Raw genomic sequence first — 27,081 nt, forward strand, 5'->3', positions numbered from 1 at the left:
TCTGCCTGTGTCTCTCATGAATAAATAAAATTTTTTTAAAAAATGATGATGAATACTTTCTGGGGATCTAGTGCACAGCACTATAATTATATTTATTACATTACAATATAATATTTACTATAATATTTACCGTCGTATATTACATAAAGTTCCTACAAAAGATCTTAACTGTTCTCACCACATAGGAATGCAAACTGGTGTAGCCGCTCTGAAAAACAGTATGGAGATTCCTCAAAAAGTTAAAAATAGAACTACCCTATGACCCAGCAACTGCAGTCCTAAGTATTTACCCAAAGAATATAAAAATACTGATTTGAAGGGATATGTGCACTCCAATATTCATAGCATTATCAATAATAGCCAAATTATGAAAAGAGCCTAAGTATCCATCAACTGATGAATGCATCAAGAAGATGTGGTATATGTACAATGGAGTATTAACCATCAAAAAGAATGAAATCTTGCCATTTGCAACAACATGCATGGAACTAGAGGGTACTATTATAAGTGAAATCAATCAGAGGAAAACAAATACCATATGACTTCACTCGTACGTGGAATTTAAGAAATAAATGAGCAAATGGAGTGGGGAGGGGAAGAAACAGAAAAACCAAGAAACAGACTCTTAATACAAAACAAATGCACCGGGCAGCCTGGGTGGTTCTGCGGTTTAGCGCCTGCCTTCAGCCCAGGGCGTGATCCTGGAGTCCCGGGATCGAGTCCCACATCGGGTTCCCTGCATGGAGCCTGCTTCTCCCTCTGCTTGTCTCTCTCCCTCTCTATATATCTCTCTGATGAATAAATAAATCTTTAAAAAAAATGAACCAAATATCTGTGCCAGAAAAATTACAGCTATTCATAATAGCCAAAAGCTGGGAACAACTCAAACATCAATCACGATTATGATATGCTAACCCAGTGGAATAGCATCCAGCAATAAAAAGGAACAAATGCAACATGCAACAACATGCACGAATCTCAAACATAATGTTGAGTAGGAAAAAAAAAAAAAAAAAAAAAAAACACTGATTCTGAACTTCTGAGCTCCAGAACTTGAATGTGTCATTTAAAGCCAAAAAAAAAAAAAAAAAAAAAAAGATACACAAGAGTGTATGCTGTATTTCTTCCCTATGAGTCAAGAACAGATAAAACTAATCTATGGTGACAGAAGTCATAGTTACAGTCATCTCTGTTCCTGGTCATCATCAGTGACAAAACTCCAGGAAACCAGAGGAGGTGCAAGTTATCCCATATAGTTCTAGGTGCTGGTTGCAAGGAGGAAGGAGTATGAAAATATACATTCATCCAAGGGTGCCTGAGTGGCTCAGTCAACTTAAGGGTCTGACTCCTGGCTTCAGCTCAGGTCATGATCTCAGGGTCGTGAGACTGAACACCAAGTAGGGCTCTGTGCTCAGCATGGAGTCTGCCTGAGATTCTCTGTTCCTCTGCTCACCCCATCCCCACTCTCTAATAAAATCTTTTAAAAAATAAAAATTCATCCAGCTGTATATGTAACATCTGTGCTCATTATTGCATATATTTCTGTAAAAAGATTCAAATACCTTTATAACAAAAATAAAGTATCTGGGAATAAGTCTAGTAAAATACTTTAAGACCTTTATAGAGAAAATTAAAGTGTTACTGAAAGACATTTGAGAGGGCAGACAATATTGAGAGACATGGAGACTCCCATAAAAATGTCAATTTTTCCCCAAATTGATGTATAGGTCAACACAGTCCCTTCAGCGTTCTAACAAACTGCTTTAAGGAATCTGACAAACTGATTCTAAAATATATATGGAAGATCAAAGGACAGAAAATATTTAAAAACCTCAACACTAAGCCAGAGAGGAGACTCACCCTAGCAGGGAGTGGAAAATGAGCAGCAGCTGCATCTGTCTGAAGTCGCCAAGAATCTGAAATAGCCGGACCGAGATAAGGACTGAGTTTTCCAACAAGAGGGAAAACAGTCCCTATCAGTGGTTCCACAACTTGGCTGCACACAAGAATCATCTGGAACACTTTATAAACCCAGGGCCCCAGGTCGCCTCCATGCCCATCAAATCACCATGTCTGGGGGAGTCAGGGAACCAAAACAATGTTTTAAAGATTCCCTGCCATGATTCCAAAGCGCAGGCACGTCTGAAGGCCACTGGTCTGCACCCAGAAAGTAAGCCTAAGAGACCACGGCAAATCAGAGAGACACAAGCAATTTTGTGTTTCTGAAATACGAGCTCAATGAGCAGAGAAGGGGCTAGGATGAGGGTAAAGAGGCCACCATGGCCGGACCACATAAGCCACACTGGGAGCTTCATCCATAGTCAATGCCAAAACCCTGGGAAGTCGTCTAACAGGACAACACAGCCAGGTTCTGCTTTGGGAAGGACCAGGTTGACGAGGAAGACAGAGAGGGGAGCACAGTGAGCAGCTGGGAGACCAACCAGAATCTCAAAACGGTCAAAGGGGTTAGAGAGAAGGGCTGGTAAGACTTAAAAGACAAACCTAACAAGACTTGGTGCAATCAACAGCCAGAGCTCACAGTAAACCAACCTGCAGTGATCCAGAAGAATCATCCCTTTCTCTTTGAAAAAGGAAAATATTCTGAATTCCCTCTACTGAACACCTTCCTATTTGCTTGCCAGTGAATCTCCACCAGGTGGGCCGGAATAGCAGTAATGAGAGGAAGGAGCTCGGGGATCTGAAGGCTTCAACCAGGGGCCGGCAAAGGATCACCTGTTGCTGAGGAAAGACAGCCCCTGGGTTTACATTCTATCCTGGTAGTTCAGGAAGTTGTCTTCCCACGTGAATTTATACCCGAGAACAGTCAACCTTTCCACCTGCAGGGTTAACAGTGGCCCGAGGATACAGGCACCTCCGCAGGTTATTAGGGGTCTGGGACATAAACCTGGCTTCGAGGTGCTATGAAGCTTTTTTCTCACCCATAGATGTGCTCCTGAGAGCTCCAGGGATGAGGGATGCCGTGCAAGCTGACCTTTCCTGAGGCTGAGCCACAGAGCGGAGAAGTTACAGTTTGAGAGTCAGGAGGCTGGTGGGCAATACGGGCTGAACACAACAGACGGGCCGTCCGGTGCGTTGGTAACCTTGCCCTTCGGAAAGGAAGCCAATAACCCACTGGACACAAAACAAAAGCAGTGTGTGATCTGACAAATGACTACAGGTCTGCATTACAACACAGGAGGTAGATTTCTGAGCTCAGCTGGGAGATGTACAGAACTGAAACTTTGCTCCCATCCTTAAGGAAAAAGCTGGATAAACTGAAAACCAACTTTTCCCAAACTGATCAGAGAAATAAAGTCACAGGGAAAACTAATCCTAAATCTGTTGATGGGAAGCTACAGGGCCCCCAGCATTTGCCCACAAGGGACACCTGAAAAACCAGTAACAAAGTTCAGCTAGAAATGATTCAGCTAGTAATGAATTACTAAAGGCCTTGTATGGGCTCCAAGAGTGTAAAGCTCCTGGGGGCTGCCGTAGGATCCTGAAACTGTGTCTCCTTGGAGCTGGCTGAGGGGAATGCCAGCCACTGCACTAATCCCAGCCTCTCCCTGTGAGATCAAAGCCCTAACCTGCAAGGGGAGGAGCAGCAAAGGCTCTGCACAAGGGCACTGATGGAAACCCACCACAGCTGGGGATGGGGAGCAGCCACCAAAAAAAACCTCCACCCAGATTCACCTGTCCGCGTGAATGAAGAGCTTCCCAGGACATGTGGTCAGATACACCGGCCAAGAGCACAGAGATGTCTGGCCTGGGGGGATGATTACTGAAGCCATGTGAACAGATGAGAGACTCTTAAGAGAGACGGAACTCAGAGAGTAGAAGAGGGTCTTGGGTGGAGCTCTAAGGCTCCTGGTGCAATGGTGAAGAGGATTATGGGGACTCAGAAGAGGAAATGGAGAGCTCCAGGTACGGAGTTACAGGGGCTGGCATTAAAGACACAAAAGGACGCTGGCCCTGCCTTAAGACGCACATGGTGAGCAAGACCAAACATGCAGACACAGTTGCAGCAGCTAGAGACCAATGCCAGGAGAGGGATGCCACAGAGTTGCGGGTGTCACCTGATGGGACAGCGGCACCACCTCAGGGGCAACCAACAGGAGGTGCCTTAACAACATGCCCCGAACATGCTGAGCGTTCAATAAATGTCCCTTCCCATCCCTGATACTCTCCAGCCTCAGAAACTGACGATTCAGTAAAATCCTTGGCCACCTTCATAAAATCACGTCTGTAAAAAAAGCCTCGGGCATCCAATTCTGAACAGGTCCACCTTCCCATAGGCAAAGCTTATCTTAAGCATAATAAGCATGAGGTATTTCAGGCAGAAAAACCGCATTTTTTCCAAAGAGAACAGAATAAATTCTGATAGGAGCTCATCAAACTACTTGGCCAGCTCCTAAACTCTATGCCACAAACACATGGAATCTTTCAGGGAAAGGGATGCCCCCAGGCCTTCCTCCCCAGTCAGGCTCTCTCCTGCTTAAGACCCATCAGTCTCACCCCTAATCTATGACACTTGTCACCTACCACACCCAGGTGAATCCACCCACTCACCTTCTCAAAACAATCTCCATCATATTGACCTTCTGAAAAGCTCTTCGTGGCTCTCCAGGACCTTCCAATAAAGCCCACGGTTCTTCCCAAGTTTCGGGCTTCCCACAGCCTGCCTGCCCCACCATCCTACCCAGAGCCTCTCTCTCCACCCAGACCTCTATCCCATCACCTCCATCCCTACCCTCTGGTGTCGAGCTCACCCTTCAGTGAGGCACCATTCAAGGGCCCTGCATCCAGAAATCAAAGTGTGATCATCCCGACCCAGACAGCTCTCCCTTTCCTGACCTCTGGGTCAGGAACACTCAATGTGGCTTCACGACATGCCTGTCATCCCTCACTCAATAAATATTTGCTTGGCATCTCCTCTGAGCCAGCCCTGTGCTGGGGGCAAGAACAGTATGGGAGAAACGAACAGCATTCAAAGATGCCAAAGTAACACGCACACCAGGAGAGGCCTTCAAAGAGGAAGTGACGAAAGCTGGGGCTAGCAGACGAAGGCTGATGGTCATTGCAGGTGGAAGAAAAGGCAGCAACTCAACACAGTATTTCAGAACAGCCAAAGTATGAAGTGCAAGGAAAGCAGCAGAAATGAGGCCGGGAAGGCAGAGGGGAGGGTGAGACCAGATTATATAGGGCCTTATATACCAAAGTCAGAAGCACATTTGTTTTCAAGAAAAAGCAAAAACATAACAGAGGATGGATTCAAGAAGGCAAGGCCAGTGGCAGGGAGATTAGTAGGTTCTTACAAAGGTTCCTGGGGAAAAGGGGAGGGATGCAGGGGTGTTTCTTGGAGACAGAGTAGACAGGACTTGCTGGGGAGCTGATGGAGCATTAGCAGTGCAGGGGCACAGTCCACTTCTGGGTGCAGTGACAGCTTTCATCCACAGAGGAAGCAAAGCAAGAGGAGCAGGTCTGCAGTGAGCTGCAGCCTATCAGAGTTTACATGGATTGCACATGAGCTGTTTTGGGGACTGCCAGGTGACAATGTCAGGAAGCCAGCTAAAAATAGAGCTGTGGAATTCAGGAGCAGAAATAAAGATTTCAGAGTCTCGGCACAGCACTGGAATTGTAGGTTTGGGGAGCTCTTAAAATCATTTAGGACAATATGACATAAAAGCAGGGCAAAGGACCAACTGTTAGGAAAGTCATTAGTTGGAATATAGACAAAAAGAACGAATATGGACAAGTCTGAAGGGAGGAGGGGGCACCCAGACATCATGGCAGCTGGTGAGTGGGGCCTGACCCAGAAAGGGACCCGGCCTCAGTAGCCAAAGGAGGACAAAAACCAGGGAGGGAAGGAAAAAGCAGCAGGGATACAGAAATCCATGGGTGAGGGGAGGGTTTGTTCTGTGTTACCTAGACTGTAAGATCGAGCATATTTCCTGAAGGACTGGACAAAACTGTTCAGATCTCAGTGCACAGAGGAATCCCCAGGGGACTTTGTCAGAAACACAGAGCCCAGCCCAGCGCCCTTGGAGACGGATTTAGAAGGGCTGGCAGGCCAAGGACTCGGCATGTTATCAAGCAGCCTCTGGTGCGTGTTGTCCACACACTGTGACTTAAAAAAACCAGTGGTCCAGTTTAAAGGTCTAAAGAGAAAGGATCCTGAACACACGTCAAGGAATTTCCTTGGATTAGAGGAGAGACCTCTTCCTCCCGGATTAAACAGATGGAAGTACAAACCTACTCCAGACACGAGAAGGAAGCTGAGACCGCCTCTACCCAGTGGCCTCTGTGAAAAGTGGTGCACGAGGTGGGAGGAGGATGGGGAGGATGGTCCGCAGGCAGCAGGCGACAAGGCACACGCTCATCAGAAATCTCTGAATGAATGTGGCGGTTGGGGTGCTCCGTGATGCAGAGAAGCACCCTCTCTCCACAGCATCAAAGTTCAGGAGACTGAATGAATTCTGTTCAGCAATGTCCGCTGGTTCCTTCTCAAAATGCAAAAAGAGTGGATAATCTAAAGGACGGGATCTTGCATCACCCTCTCCCACCCTCCACCCAGCCATGGGTAAGATGCCTCCCACGTACTAGTATCACACACCCATTATAAAAATTTCCAAGTCTCCATTTGTCCACAGAACTACATCGCGTTCTCTACAACCACCACAAACACATGCCTGGAAATATCATCCTGTTTGTTCCCTAATGGAGGGAAGGAGCAGAGAATGGTATAAAAAAAGTCCCCATGGTGAGCAGAGACCCTGGCACCATTACGTAGGGCTGTGAACAAGTCGTTTCACCTTCTGGGACTCAGGTTTCCCATCCAGATTTCCCCAAGCCTCCTTGCCATCTAGTCTTGCCTGGTGTGTGCTGCTAAGCATTGCCGGAGCCCACAGTCAAACGGAAATGCCACGTTCAGTTAACATGTCCGACAGAAATGGTCAGCAGAGAAAGCTCGCATCTCTCTTAAAAAACTGCGAGCCAAAAAATATATACAGAAAGAGAAAACCAAATTAAATTATTAAAAAGGTAATGAAAAGCAGGGGATGCTTTTGTTCGAGGTCCAGAAGCAGCAGCCGCGGAAGACAGTTTTCATCCAAAGCATCAACCCCAGTGAAATCAAAACACTAAGTGGTCAGTATCGCGGAACGTTCCTTATGCTCAAACATCCCCCCAGGAAAGGGTATGTGCAGTGGCCCGACTTGATCTCCAAGACAATGCCTTCGTAGATAAAACCTCATGGACAAAAAAAATGTTTCCCTCCAATCCAATGAAAAAGCTATCATGCAAAAGCACTATGATGAAAACATTTGTAATGTTTTTGTTCTTTTAAAAACGTTTTACTGTAAAATACAATAGTGATCAAGCTGCATAAGCTGCACACAGTGCAGTACACTGCTTAATGAAGATCTAGCAGAGCTGTGCACTGCTAGGGCAATGGGGCTCCGCCAAGCCCCTGGAAGCCCTCCGTTGGCCCCATCCCCATCACGACATCCTCCCTCCCCTGAAGCTAGCCTGGCCCCAATCTCACGGTCATTTCCGAGCTTTTAAATGCCTTACTACCCGAGCATGTAGCTGTGCACGCTTGGGCTTAGTTGCACAAGGTATTTTCAAATATGGTGTTTAAATGCACTGTTTTAAGTTGGCTAAGTTTAACTACAGGAAGCCCTCTTATCCCTTTGGGGGTGGGGATGAAATACACATCATGCCCAATTGACCATTTTAATCATTTTTAAGTGTGTCCTTGAGCGCACGGACACTCACCCTGCTGTGCATGCTGTCCCCGACTCCATGCCTCTTTCCCCTCACACTTTTACCCTTGAGGAAAGCGGGTCGTTGCGCTGTAGAGCCCTGGTCTGGACTGGTGCTGGTTAACAAGTTCTGTCGTCCAAATCCCCGCAAATTGGTAGCTGGATCTGGAGCACTGACCTGTCTCAGATGTGATGTTCCAGAGGCATGTGTTCTCCCCCCAGGAGGAACACAGTGGTTGTCTCTTACTCTGTTATGTGGATGCTCATGGTCCCGGTCCACTCATCTATCAGGGACCACAAAATGATGGTATTCTGATTCTATCATCCCTCTTCTACTGTTAGCTGGAGCACGTGGGTAAAGAGAAACTCCTGTCATCAACTATTGGGTCATCTACTGGCCCACATGCATAGAAAAGCAGAATGAATACTCATTACTTATCACGTTCAAAATAATGAACTGGTTCCCAGTCATTTGCAAAGGTGGAAGATTCTTTCTAGCAGCACGAAGAATGCAGAATTAAAACAGCTGTCACCCTTAGTGATCCTCAAACTGTCAGCGGCAGCGCCTTTGGGTCGGGTCCTCCTGACACAACGTCAGTTCACACTGACAGCGTCCTTGCTATAGGTCTCATGCCATGTTTCAAGATCGTCTTACTAAACTTCCTGCTCCAGACCAGGAACAGGCCACTTCTCCAAGGAGCCCTGGCTTCTCTGAGTCGGGAAGAGTGCTTCCAGACCATGATGTGGAGCTCCTTGCTCTGAGGCTGGTCAGTTTCCAGGCCTTGGCAGTATACAGGGCAAGCAGATTTATTTTTAAATACCTTGTAATTTCACTTTTTAAAAAGATTTTACTTATTTATTTGAAAGAACAAGCCCGAGCAAGGAGAGGAGTGAGGAAACAGGGAGAAGCAGACTTCCCGCTGAGCAGGGAGCCTGACATGGGGCTCCCAATCCACAGCCCTGAGATCATCACCTGAGCCAAAGGCAGATACTTAACTGACACCCAGGTGCCCCATAATTTCATTTTTTAATTTTTTTTTTTTTTTTTTTTTAGACAGAGAAAGAGGTCATGCAAGTAGAGGGAGAGGCAGAGGGAGAGAACATCCAGCAGGCTCCCTGCTGAGCACAGAGCCCAACACAGGGCTTGACCCTAGGATCCTGAGCCAAAATCAAGATTTGGCTACTCAACTGATTGAGCCACCCAGGTGCCCCAACACCTCATAATTTCATGCTGTTATTTTTATTCAAGTTTTATTCAATGTTTTTACTTAATTTCTATTCTCTTACATCTGTTACCTCTTTTCTTCTATACAAGAATCCTAGTTCAAGACCAGACGCTAGAATCAGAGGGCCACAAAATTAATTACTCACTTTATTCCACATTAATACACAGTCCAAATACCAATACCATTATTATCTCTTAAAGAATTACTAAAAGCAGTTTAAAACCACTTTTGCAGACAGTGACATCATTATGATGGAGGAGTAAGAGTTTTCTATGATCTTTCCCCAAAAGCACGCTGATTTAGACAATCACCCACAAATGAGAGAGCCTCTGTGGAAGTCCAGGAGTCCAGTGGAGAAGAGCTGACACACCAGAAGCAATAAAATCCACAACAGATCACACTGAGGAGGGCGGTGTTACCCCTCTCTCTCTGCGACACAGCTCAACGCCGAGAGCAGCTGGGTCCTCAGCCCAGGGACACGGAGAGCATGTGAGCCGAGCCCTCACCTCCCAGGCTGTGCGGGGTGGCTGCCAAGGAAGGCAGTTGCTCCTGTGCCCCATCCAGAACACTGAGGTCCCAAAAATGTCCTTCGAGTCTTTTTATTAAATCCAGGACAGGATTAGGATTGCACATAGCATTTTATTGTTGGATTTCTCTTCAATCTCCTTTCATCGACAACCATCCTCCCACCTGTTGTTACAAAATGGGAATAATTTTATAAAATCATCTACTTCCCAGAGTCTAAATCAAGGGGCTAGTCCAGGCTTACAGGCAGCACCTGACATCACTCGATAAATATTAACTCTCCTCTATGTACCTACAGCCCACACAACTCCAGTGTCCTGGTTTGCATGATAGCTATATTTATTGCTCTAAATTCTTAAAATGGCATCTAATTTCAGTACCCATAGTTAATCTGAGTCCACACTGGAAAAGCAAATTGGGCCCATAGGTGCTCCTCAGCTGACGGTTTCTGAAAGTGTTGGACTGAGAGCCACACAAGGGTCACCTCCCAGTTCCCAGAGGCCACAGTAGTCCCTGGCACACAATATGGTATCAGCTTGAAGCGTGCAACACAATGACTTGACACGCCCCTGGCCACCGGGGTCAGTGCACTCCCAATCCCCTTGCCCACTTCACCCAGCCCCCCAGGCACCCCCCAGCCACCTCTGCTCTGGCAACCGCCAGGGTGCTCTCTGTGTTTGAGAGTCTGGGGGAGTCTTTTGTCTTTTCTCTTTTTTGTTTGTTTGTTTTGTTTCTTAAGTTATTGAATCCTTGGCCTAAACTACACATAAGACGCTCACCCGCTTACCCGACCCCGTAAGGTCCTTCGTGGGCCTTGGTGCCCATATAAAACTCTATAAAACTCTCCCTGGTTGTGGACATTAAGATTCTCAGTTTGCTGCGGAAAGTACCAGCCAGAGCTTCTATTCACTATCATCAGTAAAGGGGGCATCCAGTTAGTAATAACCATGTCCTATTTCACACGTGTGCTGTGGCTAACTGATGGGAAATCAGGCCAGCCTTCCATTTACAAAAGCACTCAGTGATCATAATCCTAGCTCCCTTTGATCTGGCTTTATTTTAAAGGAGAGAAGATATTCCCAGAATACAAATCTCAGACTACAATTTTACTTTCAGCTTGGAAAGGCAGAGGCAATGCTCCAGAGCTCTGTAACAAAAGGCAGAAACACCGTAATATAACAAACCCTGTCTTGCCTGAGCACATAAACTCATAGCCACCAAAACGAAGACAGGTAAGGTTTCCCCTGGAGGCCTCCTGTGGTGTCTCTCGGGGAGGGCACGCCACCTTTGGCAGGTGGCCAGGTCAGTGTCCTGTCCTTCACTCTCACAGCCAGATAGCTCGGCTGGAAGTCTCCCTGCCCTGACAAGCCCCTGGGACAATATCTAATCAAGCACTCCCTGGACAGGTGTCAGGCACCATTTATTTTACCAAACTCCCTTCCTGGGAAAAAGAAAAGTCAGAACCTCTTTCTGTAACCCCCTGTCTACTTGCAGAAAAATGTAGTCTGGTGATATCAAGCAGTTTACAAACAGGAAAAAAAAATCCATCTTATCTGATATTCTTTAAGTCCTGATACAATGTTAAATCCACTTGACATTTTCACAGTTTCTGATGTGTCCAACAGTAAATTTGCTTTTCTACCTTTGTTAATAATATACCAAAAAATGTTAATCAAATATTAGTATTTTTTTTTAATTTTTATTTATTTATGAGAGAGAGAGAGAGAGAGAGAGAGAGGCAGAGACACAGGCAGAGGGAGAAGCAGGCTCCATGCACCGGGAGCCCGATGTGGGATTCGATCCCGGGTCTCCAGGATCGCGCCCTGGGCCAAAGGCAGGCGCCAAACAGCTGCGCCACCCAGGGATCCCCAAATATTAGTATTATACGAGGAAGCTCGTTATGGCTAAACAGCAGAGAGCACAGGAGTGTAAATTTCATGAAGAGTGTTAAGGACTGAATGTTTAGGTCCCCCTTCCAAGTTCTGATGTTGAAACCCTAATGCCCAGGGTGACAGTGCCACAAGGTGGAGCCCTGAGAGGCAATGACATTGAGGAGTGGAGCCCCATACTAGGAGAAGGAGGGGGGAGAGGTGCTCCCACATCCAGACCACTAACGTACCATAGCTCTTTCTCCGTTGTGGCCCAGATAGTGTGAATACAGCCTGAATAGGAAAGATGGGGTCTCATCTAGAGGATGGAGACAGAGGGACCGGGAAAACCAACACGATACTTCCAGGGAACAAGTGCAGTTAATAATGCAGGCACTATGACAAGAATGATGAGGGAGGGGGCGCTGGTCCAGCTGACGTGGTCAGGGTGGCCTCTCCACAGGGAGGCTCCTCAACTGTGATCTGAACGTCAGGGGTGGGTCTGCAGATGGTGGGGGAAAGCAATTTGGGTAAGAGCAGTGCCAGGACAAAGGGTCAAGCAGGACATCTGGGCAGGCTCCTGGGACGAGGTGGCCGATGTGGCCAGAGATTCCTCAGAGGGACGAGACGGAGGAAGAGTTCCCCATCACGGGAACATGAAACTGTAACTAACCTTTGTTTCCTGAGTTCAATGGAACAGCAGCCTTACTAAACACCCAGGCGCAACTGAGACTGGCTAGGAACAGAGTCCCAGAGACAGCCAGACAGACAGACATCTAGTCCCTGGAGGTAAAACCCACTTCATAACTGACAGGCCTCTAGGCCTGTGTACCAGCTGATTCCTTACAAGGCCCAGGGGACCCAGGCTTCCTCGTTGAGGAAACTTCCTGGTTCAGGCCCAAGCCCCACATCAACTCGGGAGCCCCTACAGGACCCTGCCAGATAAAGGGAGCTGCATCTCATTGGGTCCCTGAGTCTCGGGGCGCTCTAATCCCGTATTTATTTTTCTGGCTGACCCTCTGAGCCACAGAAGGGTTACAAGGACAGATTCCAGAGCCAGGCTGCCTGGATTCGTGACCCAGTTCTGCCACTTTCTAGCTGTGTGCCCTCTGGAAAATTACTCAACCTCCCTGGGCCTTAATGCCATCATTTGTAAAATGGAGACATTAAGAGCACCTATTTCATAGGGTTGCTGCAAGGATTCAGTGAGTTGATTTATGTAAACCTCTTAAATATTAGCTGCCATCATCACTGTCCTCCAGGAGACAGACCATTCCTTGTTACTCATTCTGTTGTCCAAGAGGCTAGTCCACTGCTTGTTTTGTAAGAAGAGACAGCTAAATGTCATGTAATGGTACAGATGAGTGATGGGGAGATAGAACCTAACTGACATTTGTTGAACCCTCACCATGCTGCAGGTGGAGTAGAGTACAAATCCTCCCAACAACCGTAAAGATGGCGATGATCATTTCATAAACTAGCAAACTAAGAGAAGCCAAAGTTGCTCACCCGAAGTTACACAGCAAGTTCTACTGACAAAATCTGTTGTCTCAGACCACTGAATGGTTGTGGCCCCCAAAATTCCTGTGTTGAAACCCTAACCCCAGACGTGATTGTATTTGGAGACAGGGCCTCCTGTCTCCAAAAGTGAGAAGGCCATAAAGGTTAAGTGAGGTCATAAGGGTGGAGCCCTAATCTGACAGGACTGCTGTCCTCATAAGAACTGGAGGGGACACATGTGAGCACCCTGATCCCAGACCTCCAGCCTTCGGAACCGCAGAAATTCAGTTTCTGACATGTGGACACACTGTCTGTGGCATCTTGTTATGGCAGCCTGAGCTAACTAATACACCCCACGATGCCTCCAAATGGAAGTATGAATGCACACATCCATTCGTAGTCTGACACAATTAACCTAGTAAATCTTACTCCTAATTAGCTGGCCCTACCGCTACAAGTATAAATGCCCATTTTTCTCCAGGCGCCACCTCCTTAGAGAAACCACCAAACTCTGAAGGAGAGCTTTATCATCACAGCTAATTAGATCACAGCAGTGAAACTTGAAAAAAATGCAGTAATTCCACCCATTCAGGATGACCTCCTGGCAAATGAGCATACAATAGTAAAGACTGTGAATTAAGAAATGATTTAACTAGAAAGTACTTCTTTATTTTCAGATCTGTACAGGAACTCTGTAGGCAAACTAAGTGCCCAGGAGAAGTCTCAAGCAGCTTGAGCTAATATGAACGGCAAGTAAGTTACGACAAGCGAGCAGCAGGCACAGAGGAACTGCAACCTGCTAGTTAAGACCAGGGGGTGAGTGGGGGTCACAGGGGCTTACCGTCACTGAGGTCTTGGAGGAGATTCTCCTGGCATGAGAAATCCAGCTTCACCTTGATGTTGACCACGAAAGTGGCCACCTTCCCTGGTTGCAGAGGAAACTGGGCAAGGGTTTCTTCCAGGTTCCAACTCAAGAAGTCACCATACAGTTTTTCTACAACGACAATGACAGTTGTGATCAGGAGGGTGGAACTGAGGCAGTATGTGACTTACTGAGCCCCCCTGAAAATTCTGATGCAGCCTCAAAAGCAAAAGAAGAAGCAAACCATTTAAAATGTGATTGATCCAAGTACCAAGAAAATTCCAGACTCATGGGTGCTGCAATGCAGTCACCCGTCCCCATGAGTGAGGCACAAGGGCAGAGCACCAAGCTCGGGGCTAGCTCATCCTTGCTCCTTCTGCAAGGCTTCCTCTCACCGACAGAATCAATGCACCCTTTGCTCTTATAAATGGAATTGGAGCTAAACTGAATTTCCCCACCGCAAGGACCATCTAGGTTATATCACCTTAAGGAGAAGCAGATCCATGCTGAGTGGGAACAGCACAGTCAGTAGGAGAGACCCTCCTCAGGAAACAAGAACTCAAAATCAGAAACAGGGGACTGGGTGCCGAGCCTGGAACAGCGCCTGCGGAGGGGGCCTCCACACCCTCCCGCAAATCTGCCTCCGCCTTTGAAATATCCTGCATGTCAGAGTCGGATGGCCTTGGGTCTGATGGCTTTTCCTCTCTAAGTGGAGCAGATGGAGGGTAATGGTCCTTTACGCCAAGGTATCTCTGTGTGGAAATGGGGTGACAACTCCCACATCACAGGGCTGCTTTACAGATGAAGCAAAGCAGTGTCTGTGAAGCACTGGAAAAACTAAAGGCGCTAATGCACTGGGAGCAGGGGGAGGCAGACAGGAAGGAGGAAGGGCAGGGAGGCCCCACTTGTGCCATTTGGAAGCAGCTGGGTCACCTTCATGGCTGTAGGCCTAAAAACAGGGCCCAATATCAGGTGCTGTCTCGGCCTGTGGTGGAGCCAGGAGGGCCTGCACTGGCCTCCACACAAGGCCGGCCCCCAGCCTGCATCCATGAATGCCCCCAACACCAGGGCTTCTCCCAGGAGCAGTCCCTGCTTACCCCTGAATGGCGGGTTTCAGCTCCCTGCCAGCCCATGGACCTCTTCAAACAAGCCAACGACATCCTCACTGGAGCCAGGGGCACCCACCCCCTTGGGACTACAGAACCTGCCTCCCGCAGCCCCTGGCTTCACTCTGTTCCTAAGTGTGACCTCCACGTGGCCCTGTGTGCACACAGTGGCCTCCTCTCTGGGGCTGTATGTGTGGCAAGTAAACCACTATTATCACTGTCAGGGGCCAAGGATCATGCGTTTGGCCATCTGCTTAACGTGAAGGCGAGACCCTCTGCTCACCAACCAGGTGATAGGAGATCATTAAAACAGGCCCCTCCTTCCACCAAGAAGGCCCTGCTGTGGTTCTCAGCTCAGGGCCCAGTTCCCGGCTCTGCTACTACCCCTCCTCCTACAGGCCCTTCAGGCCCCGAGGTGGGAGCAACTTGCTGCTGCTCCCACCCCTGGGTTACCTTACCTCTCTATGAACCAATTCTCAGGGCTAAATGTCCTGTCAGAATAAGGCAGCAAGGCTTTAAGAGATTAAGTGACTTGTCCCTGGTCAAAAATCAGAGCACCACACGGTCCCAGGGCCATTCTACTCATTCACTTCCCACAGGGAGGTTGCTCGAGGCACAATCAAGTGTAAAGTCCTACTCTCAGGTCCCAGAAGTCACCCACATAAGAATTCAATGGGAGACGGAATGCTTGCTTGACCAAAGCCCATGTTGTGAACACAATCCACATGGTGCACTTGGTCAAGGCACGGGCCCTCCAGAGCTGGCCACGCTCCAGCCAAGCAAGGCACACCTACCAGACCACACTTATTCTCAGTAGCCTCGGAGAGGCATGCTAACAAGCAGGAGCAGATAGGGTAGTGTCCACACAAGGTGCTCAGAAGCCATGTCACGTCCATCTGTTGACGCAGGTCCTCACTGCAGACCTCAAATATACTAGACTCTTTCCACACACGGGTTATCTTGCTCCGACCCCCTCCCCCCACCGCCCCCGAAGCCAGCCAAGTAGTGGCCATCATCCCCACAGGAAACCAAGAAGGTAAACATACTCAATGAAGGTCATTCAGCTAGGAAGCACAAGACTTGGCTTATGATGGGTGCCCAATAAGTGCCAGGGGCACGGCAGCAGCGCCAATCCCACTCGCTCACAAAGCATTCAGAGGCTCTGTAAATGCAGTTACCTCATTAATTCAGAATGACCTCAGGAAAGACAGGCAGTTAGGAAAAGGATGGCAATCACAAGTCGTGCTGGCTCCTGGGGCGTAAGACTCATGACCACACGGGGCAGGGTCACGATAGCAGGGACAGTTGTGGATGCGCCAGCAGCCACAGATGCAACACCCCAGAGAGAATCCTGCTCAGAGACGGCTGGGAAGGTGGGAAGAAGTCAGGCAGGTTAAAAAGACGGAGTGGGAGGGGCACATGTGGGGCTCAGTCAGTTAAGCGCCTGATTCTTGGTTTCAGCTCAGGTCATGATGATCTCAGAGTTGTGGGATCCAGACCTGCCTCAGATGCGGAGCCTGCCTGTCGCCTGTCCCTCTCCCTTTGCCCCTCCCCCCTCTGAGTGTGCACACACTCTTATGCACGTGCTCTCTCTCATAATTAAGTAATTAAATATTTTTTTAAAAAAGAAAAAAATTTTTTAAATGCAGTTGGCCCTGGGCCTGGCCTGTACATGCTGGCAGGGCCGCTGCATGTGCATGATGCCCACACCGGCCCTGCCTTCACCTTCCTGCAGTCATCTGCACAGACTCTACATGTTTGCTGAGTTTCTTCTACCTGTGAGCATGGGCAGCAGCCTCCTCTAGAAAACACTGATTCAGCTTTACAAGGTGACCTGACTCCTGGCCTCAAGGGCAGCCCTGGAAGTCACACTGCCCACTGGCTGTGCCTCTGGGTGTGCCAGAGCCCAATTCCAGAATGGTAGTTAGTGCCTTTGCTCCCAAACCCATGAAGGGACCAAAATCCTCTCAATGACCCAGTAACTCACATTCTATAAATATGTGTTAACCCGATTACTATATTATCTCTATTTTCCAATCCAGTAAATTATTTTGGAATGCAAGGGGATATGAAATGCCAGGACAGAGCATCATTTGGGCCCTCCCTGCTGGAAGGCCAGGTCCCAAAGGCCCAGGGGGACTGAAGTGCATGCTAACTTCTGTAAATGGCCTAGCCATCCTCTCTAGCAGGACCGGCCAACCTCAGTACAAAGTGCCAGTACCAGCTGGGACACTCAGGCCCTCTGCAGAGGCCTCCCTCCAAAAGATTCCAGCAGGCCTATGTTTCAGAAACAGGTTTCCCTCGCACAGGCAGGAACCAGGTGACGGCTCTGGGGTACATTTCCTGCTGAACCAGAGTACAGGGCCCCGACAGCACTGAAGTGCCCACCTCTGTTAGAACATCACCACCTGTGTCAAGCGCCTCACTCTTCCACCAGTCAATCAACAACTGGAAGACAGGGACCAGACCTCATCTTTGAAGCTCACCACTTCCTGGAGAGGCAAGGCACCATGCTGGTTAAGAATGCCCCGTTTAGAAACACAAATCAAAACCACAATGAGATCCCACCTCACACCAGGGAGAATGGGCAAAATTAGCAAGACAGGAAATCACAAATGTTGGAGAGGATGCGGAGAAAAGGGAACCCTCTTACACTGTTGGTGGGAATGTGAACTGGTGCAGCCACTCTGGAAAACCGTGTGTAGGTTCCTCAAAAAGTTAAAAATAGATCTGCTCTATGACCCAGCAATTGCACTGCTGGGGATTTACCCCAAAGATACAGATGCAGTGAAACACCGGGACACCTGCACCTCAATGTTCACAGCAGCAATGTCCACAATAGCCAAACTGTGGAAGGAGCCTCGGTGTCCATTGACAGATGATGGATAAAGAAGATGTGGTTTATGTATACAATGGAATATTATTCAGCCATTAGAAACGACAAATACCCACCATTTGCTTCAAAGTGGATGGAACTTACGGTATTATGCGGAGTGAAATAAGTCAATCGGAGAAGGACAATCATCCTATGGTTTCACTCATATGGGGAATATAAAAATAGTGAAAGAGATTATAGGGGCAAGGAGAGAAAATGAGTGGGAAAAATCAGAGAGGGAGACAAACCAGGAGAGACTCCGAACTCTGGGAAACGAACAGAAGGTAGTGGAAGGGGAATTGGACAGGGGGATGGGGTGACTGGGTGATGGGCACTGAGGGGGGCAATTGATGGGATGAGCACTGGGTGTTATACTATATGTTGGCAAATTGAACTCCAATTAAAAAATTATGGAAAAAAAAAAAAAAGAATGCCCTGTTCAGAAGATAACTGCCTGGTTCAACTCATGGCTCTAGCTGAGCATCCTTAGATAAGTCAACAAACTTCCACGTGCCTCAGTGTGCTCATTCATAAAATGGGTTGCATGGAGAAGAAGTGAGCTAACGAAAGCAAATCAATCAGAAAAGGTCTGGCTTAGGTGCAGCCTCCACCCCGTGTTAGTTATTCCTGCTGGACCAGCCTCGCTCCCCTCTGCGGAGCTGTGTGCAGAGCAGAGAAGTCTTGTGGAGTCTCCAGCCCTACGCTTGGCACTCAGTAAGTGCGCAGCAGTGCGAGCTGCCACCAATATCCTTCCCACTCAATGAGGAACAGTACTGGGCACGTGGGGGGCACTCAGGAAGCATTCACTGTAGAACGGACAAATGCATTCCAAGATGTTTCAGATTTAGACTTAGAAAAGATGGGGGAAAAGTGAAGGAAAAAAGCCGATTACCAGACTGAATGTACACTAGGATACCACTGCATAAAAATGTTCACGTGGAAAAGAAAGAAGAAAGCATACCTGTAAGCTAAGGTCAGTCCTCTCTGACTAGTGGGGTCACAGGTAATTTCAAACTGTTTTTATCTTCCAACTTTCTACAATGAGGTAATATATTACACTTTCATAAACATACGCATGCAAACACGCTAACAACTCACTGCTGTGTCTGAATTCACCCCAGCCCCCCGCCCCCACCACCCCAATGTAATAAGGAGGAGCCCTGTGAACCCAGCCTGGACATGCTGAGGACCAGTGCCCACCCAGGAGAGGCAGGTGCAATTCTAAGCCAATGGAACTGCTTTCTCTGGTGGGCCTCTATCAGGGCCAGACAATAACATGAACAGCTGATGAGGACAGCAATCACCTGGGGCACATGTGTCACTGAGCCCCCATACTCAATCCACCAGACAGATCGACTTCTCTGCAGCAGTGGATTAATTCTCCTGCATTGTGCAAACTGGCAGGTGATCTAGTGCCCAAAAAGAACTTGACCAGGCTTAGGAAAAGCTGGTCCAAACTAATGAGGTCAGCTCTGCCTCTGCTTTCCACTCCCTATCCTGACTGGTTCTGCAGGACAGAGAGGGGAAGGTCTGGCAAACAAGACAAATTCCTCCCCTGGAGCCCCTCTATAAAAAAATATTTGATATAAATATCTATTAAGTTCTATCTTCTAACTTCAGACCGTAGCTATATTATTCCCATATTATGGAAGAGGCAACCAAAGCTCAGAGAGTTTAAACAACTTATCCATAGTCAAACAGCTAAAGTAAAAGCACCAAGGTCAGGGCCAGGCCTGGCCAACAGCTGGTTCTTTCCACTAAATGTTCTGCCTCTGGCAGCTCATCTGGAACATTAAGCCGCCGCCCAGCTTCACAACCAGAGTGCAGAGTATTTACAATGAAAACATCACTAAGGTGACAGGATATAGGACCTTGAAAAGAGATGGTAGGAAATAAAATGTAACGGTCCAGTCATGAGCTTCTGGATCAGACAAGTATGAATTAGTCCCTGCACTGCCCCTGACAGTTCTCCTCTGTCATCCCAAAATGCCTCATCAGCGGGGTGGAGACAACACTAGAGTCGGCACCAAGATACAATGAGGCATCAAGGCCTTGGCACGTAGCCTGGCACACAGGGTAGCCCAGAGAATGCAGGTGGAAGTCCTCTGGAAACTCCAGAGCACCACGTTCATGTTTCCCTCTCACATTCTACTACTGCCCCTTCCATTCACTCAGTGAGCAATCACCGCACAGCCACTAAATATCCCAAGGGAAGGCACAGTACTAAGTTCTGAGGAAAAGAGAAAAATAAGAAGTGCTCCCTGCCTATAAAGGGAAACGAGCCTGTGTGGAAGATCTCAGATTATAGGAAGGAACAAGGCTGGGGGGCAGAGAAGTCCCCAAAAGCTCAGACCAGGTGACAGCTGATGTTCTTCTCAATCCAAAAATTGCTTAAAAGTTTTTAATACTGTCACATACAGAACAGGTTCAAAACTGCTGAATTAATGGACTGCCCAAAGATGGGACTTGCTGTCCTAGTCGCTGGAACTAGGAAGTGGCCCTGCTGAGGGCCCAGATTTGTAGGAAAGAACTAATGCTCTTGGCCAACAGTCCAGCGTAGCAGGAATTTATAACCAGGGGAGGGGGGCGGAAACTAAACTAAAACCTATAATTATAGTGCTATTCTTGGCTATTTGGATGAGTTTTCATTTCTAAAAAGTGCTGCAACTGAGAGATCAACTCTGCTCAAATGAGCTGTGAGATGTCCTCAGGGCTCCCTGTGGTCCTGGCTGCAGAACACTGAAGGCTGGATGTGTCACAGATGTCAGAGGCAGTGGATTGTAAGAGAGACTCTATCAACTGTGATCTCAGCTGGGCTGTGGGGGCACCCACAGATACAACCCAGAAGGAGGACGGGGCAGGAAACGAACACCTAGCACGAGCTAGGTGCTGTCACCCAAACAGCAAGCACAGGACAGCTGACATCTAGAGAGTACTTCCATGAGGCAGGCGCCGTGTCACTGAATCCATACAGTGACTCTTGGAACACGTCCTGCTACTGTCCCCTCTCAGGCCAGCTGCCCAAGGCCACACAGGAGCCAGTGTAGCCAGGATCCCACCTACCCCAATATCCTGGCCTGTCTAACCCTAACAACAAGTCTGCGAAAGAGTGCTGTATCTCAATTTTCAGAAATGTATTTTCCTCATTTTAAAGATAGATAGATTGATTGATTGATTGATTGATTGATTGATTTGAGAGGGAGCATGAGTAGGGGGCCGAGGGAGAGTGAGAAGCAGACTCCCCACTGAGCAGGAAGCCCAATGCAGGGCTGAATCTCATAGCCCTGAGATCATGACCTGAGTAGACCGACATCAAGAGTTGGATGCTCGGCCACAGTAACTTCTTGCAAGATACATCCACGAAGGCAAAAGAAACAAAAGCAAAAATGAACTATTGGGACTTCATCAAGATAAGAAGCTTTTGCACAGCAAAGGATACAGTCAACAAAACTAAAAGACAACCTACAGCATGGGAGAAAATTTTTGCAAATGACGTATCAGATAAAGGGCTAGTTTCCAAGATCTATAAAGAACTTCTTAAACTCAACACCAAAGAAACAAACAATCCAATCATGAAATGGGCAAAAGACATGAAGAGAAATCTCACAGAGGAAGACACAGACATGGCCAACACGCACATGAGAAAATGCTCCGCATCACTTGCTATCAGGGAAATACAAATCAAAACCACAATGAGATCCCACCTCACAACAGTGAGAATGGGGAAAATTAACAAGGCAGGAAACCACAAATGTTGGAGAGGATGCGGAGAAAAGGGAACCCTCTTACACTGTTGGTGGGAATGTGAACTGGCGCAGCCACTCTGGAAAACTGTGTGGAGGTTCCTCAAAGAGTTAAAAATAGACCTGCCCTACGACCCAGCAATTGCACTTTTGGGGATTTACCCCAAAGATTCAGATGCAATGAAACGCCGGGACACCTGCACCCCGATGTTTCTAGCAGCAATGTCCACGATAGCCAAACTGTGGAAGGAGCCTCAGTGTCCATCAAAAGATGAATGGATAAAGAAGATGTGGTTTATGTATACAATGGAATATTACTCAGCCATTAGAAATGACAAATACCCACCATTTGCTTCAACGTGGATGGAACTGGAGGGTATTATGCTGAGTGAAGTGAGTCAATCGGAGAAGGACAAACATTATATGTTCTCATTCATTTGGGGAATATAGATAATAGTGAAAGGGAATATAAGGGAAGGGAGAAGAAATGTGTGGGAAATATCAGAAAGGGAGACAGAACGTAAAGACTGCTAACTCTGGGAAACAAACTAGGGGTGGTGGAAGGGGAGGAGGGCGGGGGGTGGGGGTGAATGGGTGATGGGCACTGAGGGGGGCACTTGACGGGATGAGCACTGGGTGTTATTCTGTATGTTGGTAAATTGAACACCAATAAAAATTAATTTATTAAAAAAAAAAAAAAGAGTTGGATGCTCAGGATGCCTGGGTGAGTCAGCGATTTGGCACCTGCCTTCGACCCAGGGTGTGATCCTGGAGACCTGTGATTGAGTCCCATGTCAGGTTCCCTGCATGAAGCTTGCTTCTCTCTCTCTGCCTCTCTCTCTGTATCTCTCATGAATAAATAAATAAAATCTTAAAAAAAAAAAAAAAAAAGAGATGGATGCCCAACTGACTGCACCACCCAGGCACCCACCTTCTCATTTTAACTATTTGCACCAGCATTCCTGGGTGTTTGCACTTCTTGGGAAGGCCCAAGCCCCACAGAAGTGGACATCGCAGCAGCCGGCAGCAGCTATGTGCTATCAGTGTGCAACACCCTGGCCCCAAATAACCAACTGGGAATTTGATGTTCAAAAGTTCACAAACTAAAGAAAAAAAAAGTTCACAAACCGGGGTGCTTGGGTGGCTCAGTCAGTAAAGCCTTCAGCTCAGGTCATTATCCTGGGGTCCTGGGATCAAGCCCTGCATTGGGCTCCCTCCTCAGCAGGGAGTCTGTTTCTCCTCTCTCTCTGCCCCTGCCCCTGCTTGTGCTCTCTCTCTCTCTCTTAAATAAATAAAATCTTAAAAAAAAAAAAAAAAGTTCCCAAATGCAGGGCCAGACATCCTAACTTCCTCTGCCCTTCCTGCCCTACTTGTTGACTTCTCATCCATGTTCCCAATGAGCTAAACATATCATGTCTTGTGATAGTGACTAAAAGGTATTTCACTTGGTCTCCCAAAGAACAGAGTTTGTAAACTTCTCCACCATGACCCTACAACCGTACAACAAACTGACCTGTTCGAGACGGCCACTGTAGTCATGCATACAAGGGAACGCAGAGTTGGATGAGTTCTAGACATTTGTGAAAGTCAGTGTCTTCCTAGGAGGCACAGCAGTCAATCCACTCACTGTGGTTACTCACAGGTGACAGAAATAATACAATATGTGCAGTTGGAATCCACTCCCATTCATTGAACATGCCTGACTCCCCACACTGAATCGTGAGCTCCTCCAGGACAGGATTCATGTATTATTCATGGGCCTGGCATGGGGAGTATATAGAATGTGATATAAATGCCTGATTGTTGAGTAACACAAAGCCAAGTGAAGTTAAGTGTTACTGTAACAAAGTGTAAACAAGGCAAAGTACAGGAGGAGTGACATGATTCCTTCTGAGGGGGTCAGGAAAGTTTTTGGAAGGTGGTGTGCGGCCTGGTATATGAATGATGGGCAGGATGTGAGAGGCACACAGGACACCTGAGAGCCATGAATACATCCAACTGTAGCCACAGGCAGCCAGGCGACAAAGACTGTGGAAGCACTCTCCACAGCCCAGAGGACAGGGACCTGGAGCTGATTCCTGGGTGTCCCAGGGCCCAACACAATGGCCACCACACAGAAGGAGCACAGGAAAGGCTTGCTGAAGACTTGAGCAAAAGGGTGGACAACTGGTAGACAACAGACTGACAAATGAACAGGCAGAGGGTCAACGGTGGGAAGGAAAGCTGAGAGAGGACCTTCCCACTGCCTCATGATCACAGCACTCAGGCTACCATCCGGCTTGCCCCCACGCCAGCCCCATGAGGATGGGGGTCACTGCTGCCCTCTCCCCAAGCACGGTACTAGAAACAAGGTGAGTATTGGACAAGTGTCTGTGCAAAAAAAAAAAAAAGTCAGCCAGCAACCAGATGGGAGGTTTCTCTGAATGGTAGGCTAAGAAACTGAGCATAAGAAAGCTACATAAAAAGATGCTTAATAAATGTGAGAGAAGAACAGACACTTAAAAAGTAAGAGCGAAGGTGGCATCAAGACAATGACAATGGGTAACAGGAGGAGCTACTTCGTACTGACCCCTCAGGATGTGAGGCGCGCATATCTTAACACCTGGGGGGACCACACAGTCCTCTCCTGGCACGTGGAAGCGGACTGTCACAGAAGTGACAGCCAAGGTCCAAATCATCCCACCAGTAAGTGGCAAAGTCAAGATGGAACCCAAGTGTTCTGGCACCAAAGACTGTAATGGGAATCCTAACAGCTAAGCCTACCACTGAGGACGGCCTGATCTGGGGAGCTCCCTCCTGGCCCCCTAACCCACTACTGGCCATGGCAGCCTGCTCCCAGCTCCCTTTGACTGGAGTCCACACCCAAGCATGCAAGTGGGACTTGGCCTGACAATGGAAGGAGACATCGAGGAACGGAGTTCCCAAGGCACTCCATGCTTTCACAATTCTAAGAAGTAATTAACCACTTTTCTACAAGATTTCTTTTGAAAGTTGTGCCCTATGTTGCCATATTTTCAAAAAAATAATTATATAAAAATAGTATAATATAAGCAACTCAGAAACAGACCAGGCCAAAAAGAGGTATAAAACTCCACGGGGAAGGTAACTCTTACTATAACTTTGGGTGGCACTTCAGCCAACTTGTCACAGAACCCTTGGGTCCTGAGAACTGCCCGGGTAACAGGTTCTCTTTTGTGATTAGGAGCAGAGGAGCCAGTGACCCCTTGCTGTCAGAAATGTCCCCACTTCCCAGCCTGCTTCTCACTGCCTCACCTTTCCTGGCTTCATTTCCCGCGTGACAGCGGGGCTTATGTAGACTTTACTATCTAGTTTCCAGTTACTTTAAGTTGCTACAGTTTTAATGCAAGAGCATGTTTGTTCATCTGTACTGTTAAATCTCACCATTCCAGGAAAAACCTGAGAACAAGGAGGAAGCTAAGATGGTTTCTGAAAGCTAAGAGGTCAGCCTAGGAAATTTAAACAGAGGTGCCTGTCTTCCTCAAGTGGGGCACGTGTTTGCTTATTTGGAGTGGGATTTAACAATTCGGATACCCTGGTTTCCCAGGCCCTGGCAGACAGATGTGGAAAATGGGAAGCAGAAGCCCCAGCTCATTCCCCCACGTAAAGGGAAGGGACACAAGCAGTTTCTCACTAGCGGCCACATGCCAGGCACTGTGCTAGGTGCACCAGAGGCATTATCCCTTGTCCTCGAATTATGACCTGAGGGAAGGACTGGGTCCCAGGGAGAGCCTGCACTGGAACCCTAATCCTCAAGCAGCCACACTGCTTACTAAGGCAGCCGGTAATTAACAGAGCAGGGGCTGGGAGCCAAGTCGGCCAGACTCGGAAACCATCTTTCCTCTCCCTGGCTGAAGAGAGCCCGTGCTGGACAAGCTGCCCTGACAGAGCTCAGTAGGAAAAGCAAGAAGGGGAGGAAAAGGAGCACCAGTTGGTTCTGCTAAACATGCAGGTGACCAGCGGCACAGCTCCAGACAGGTTTGAACACTGCACCCTGATCTATGCCCCCACCCACACAAAGGGCAGTCAGTGAACAGGTTCCAAGTCCTACTTCAGAACTGCATTCAGAATCTAACAATTTCCAAGCCTATGGCAAGCTGAGAAACATTTCTAACTCACTGCTTACTTCTCTTTAAGTTCCATGGCTTAAGAGTGACACATTCAAACAACAGGTAAATCCACTCAGAGAACAGCTTATTTATCCCCCAATGCAAATAAGCACAGTATCTAAGTAATAACACAGAGGAAATCCATAGTGCACAAAAGGCTCTTGTACAGCTGCAGCAGGATGGAAAACCTATAGCTTCCTTGTCAGATTTAATACATTTTTATGCCTCAAAAGTGGACCTTTCTGTTTCTTCCTTTCATTACCATGGTACAACATGGACTATCCAGAGAGACTTCAAAATCCTATGCTCGAAAATTTAAAAATGGAATTAGCATATGACCCAGCAATTCCACTTCTTGGTATTTATCTGAAGAAAACAAAAACACTAATTCAAAAAAATATACGCACCTCTATATTCATTGCAGCATTATCTACAGCAGCCAAGATATGGAAGCAGCCTAAGTGTCCATCAACTGAGGAGTGGATAAAGATGTGGTGTACATACACAATGGAATATTACTCACCCATAAAAAGAATGAAATCTTGCCATGTGCAATGATGTGGATGGAACTAGAGGGTGTTATGCTAAGGGAAGTCAGAAAGAGAAAGACAAATATGGCATGATCTCACTTATATCTGGACTCTAAAAAACAAGACAAACGGATAAACAGAACAAAACAGAAATATGCTCATGAATACACAGAACAAACTGGTAGCTGCCAGAGAATGGGGTGAGGGAATGGGCAAAACCGGTGACAGGGAAGAGGAGGAACAAAATTCCAGTTATAAAATAAATAAGTCATCAAGATGCCATGCACAGCACAGGGAATATGGTCAGAAATACTGTCCTATCTTTCTTTGGTGACAGATGGTAACGGGACTTAATTATGATCATTTCAAAATGTACAAAAATATCAAACCACTGTTATATACCTGAAACTAATATAATATTGTATGCCATTTATAGTTCAATTTAAAAAATTCTCAGGTTTGAACTAAAAGAAAAAAATTCCTATGCAAAAACATGCTGCAAGGAACAAACAGATAAAATAGCATAGTGTATGTCACTAATTTTTTCCCCCTGTGGGATTTGGTCTCAGAAATAATAGCCATGATTGTAGTGCTAGGGTTTAGTTTCATGCAGTCAAGTGTAAGTGGTTATTTTACATTGACAGTAGTCCAGAAACTGCTACTGCTGTTGACCTTCAGCATCTGAGATACATTCATATCTGCATCTAACTGTGGAGAACACTCATGAGAAAAGCAGAGAATCTTGTTTCAGTCCACAAACACTTAAGAGTTTTTAGTTACACTAACATGAAATCATTGCTTTTGTCAAAAAAATTACACTGGTGGAATAAAGATATTAAGGGGGTGTGTGGTTTTTATGTGCATACGTATGTGAATATTTGTGTTTGTACACTCACAAATATCTTAGAAGATTGCTTAAAAGCAAATACAATCAATTCTCCTTAATTTGGACTTAG

At 47.2% G+C, this 27,081-nt stretch overlaps 1 protein-coding gene across 1 annotated transcript in view; it reads right to left on the reverse strand.

Annotated features, from left to right (window-relative positions):
• The window catches only part of TRAPPC9 (trafficking protein particle complex subunit 9), a 544,505-nt gene that overhangs the window by 382,346 nt on the left and 135,078 nt on the right, over positions 1-27,081 (reverse strand). The window contains exon 16 of the mRNA XM_072774632.1: positions 13,724-13,876. Within this exon, the coding sequence (XP_072630733.1) occupies positions 13,724-13,876 (153 nt within the window). The remainder of the gene's footprint in view (positions 1-13,723; positions 13,877-27,081) is intronic.

Source organism: Canis lupus, chromosome 14 (assembly GCF_048164855.1).
Source record: "Canis lupus baileyi chromosome 14, mCanLup2.hap1, whole genome shotgun sequence".
Classification (NCBI taxonomy): Eukaryota; Metazoa; Chordata; class Mammalia; order Carnivora; family Canidae; genus Canis; species Canis lupus.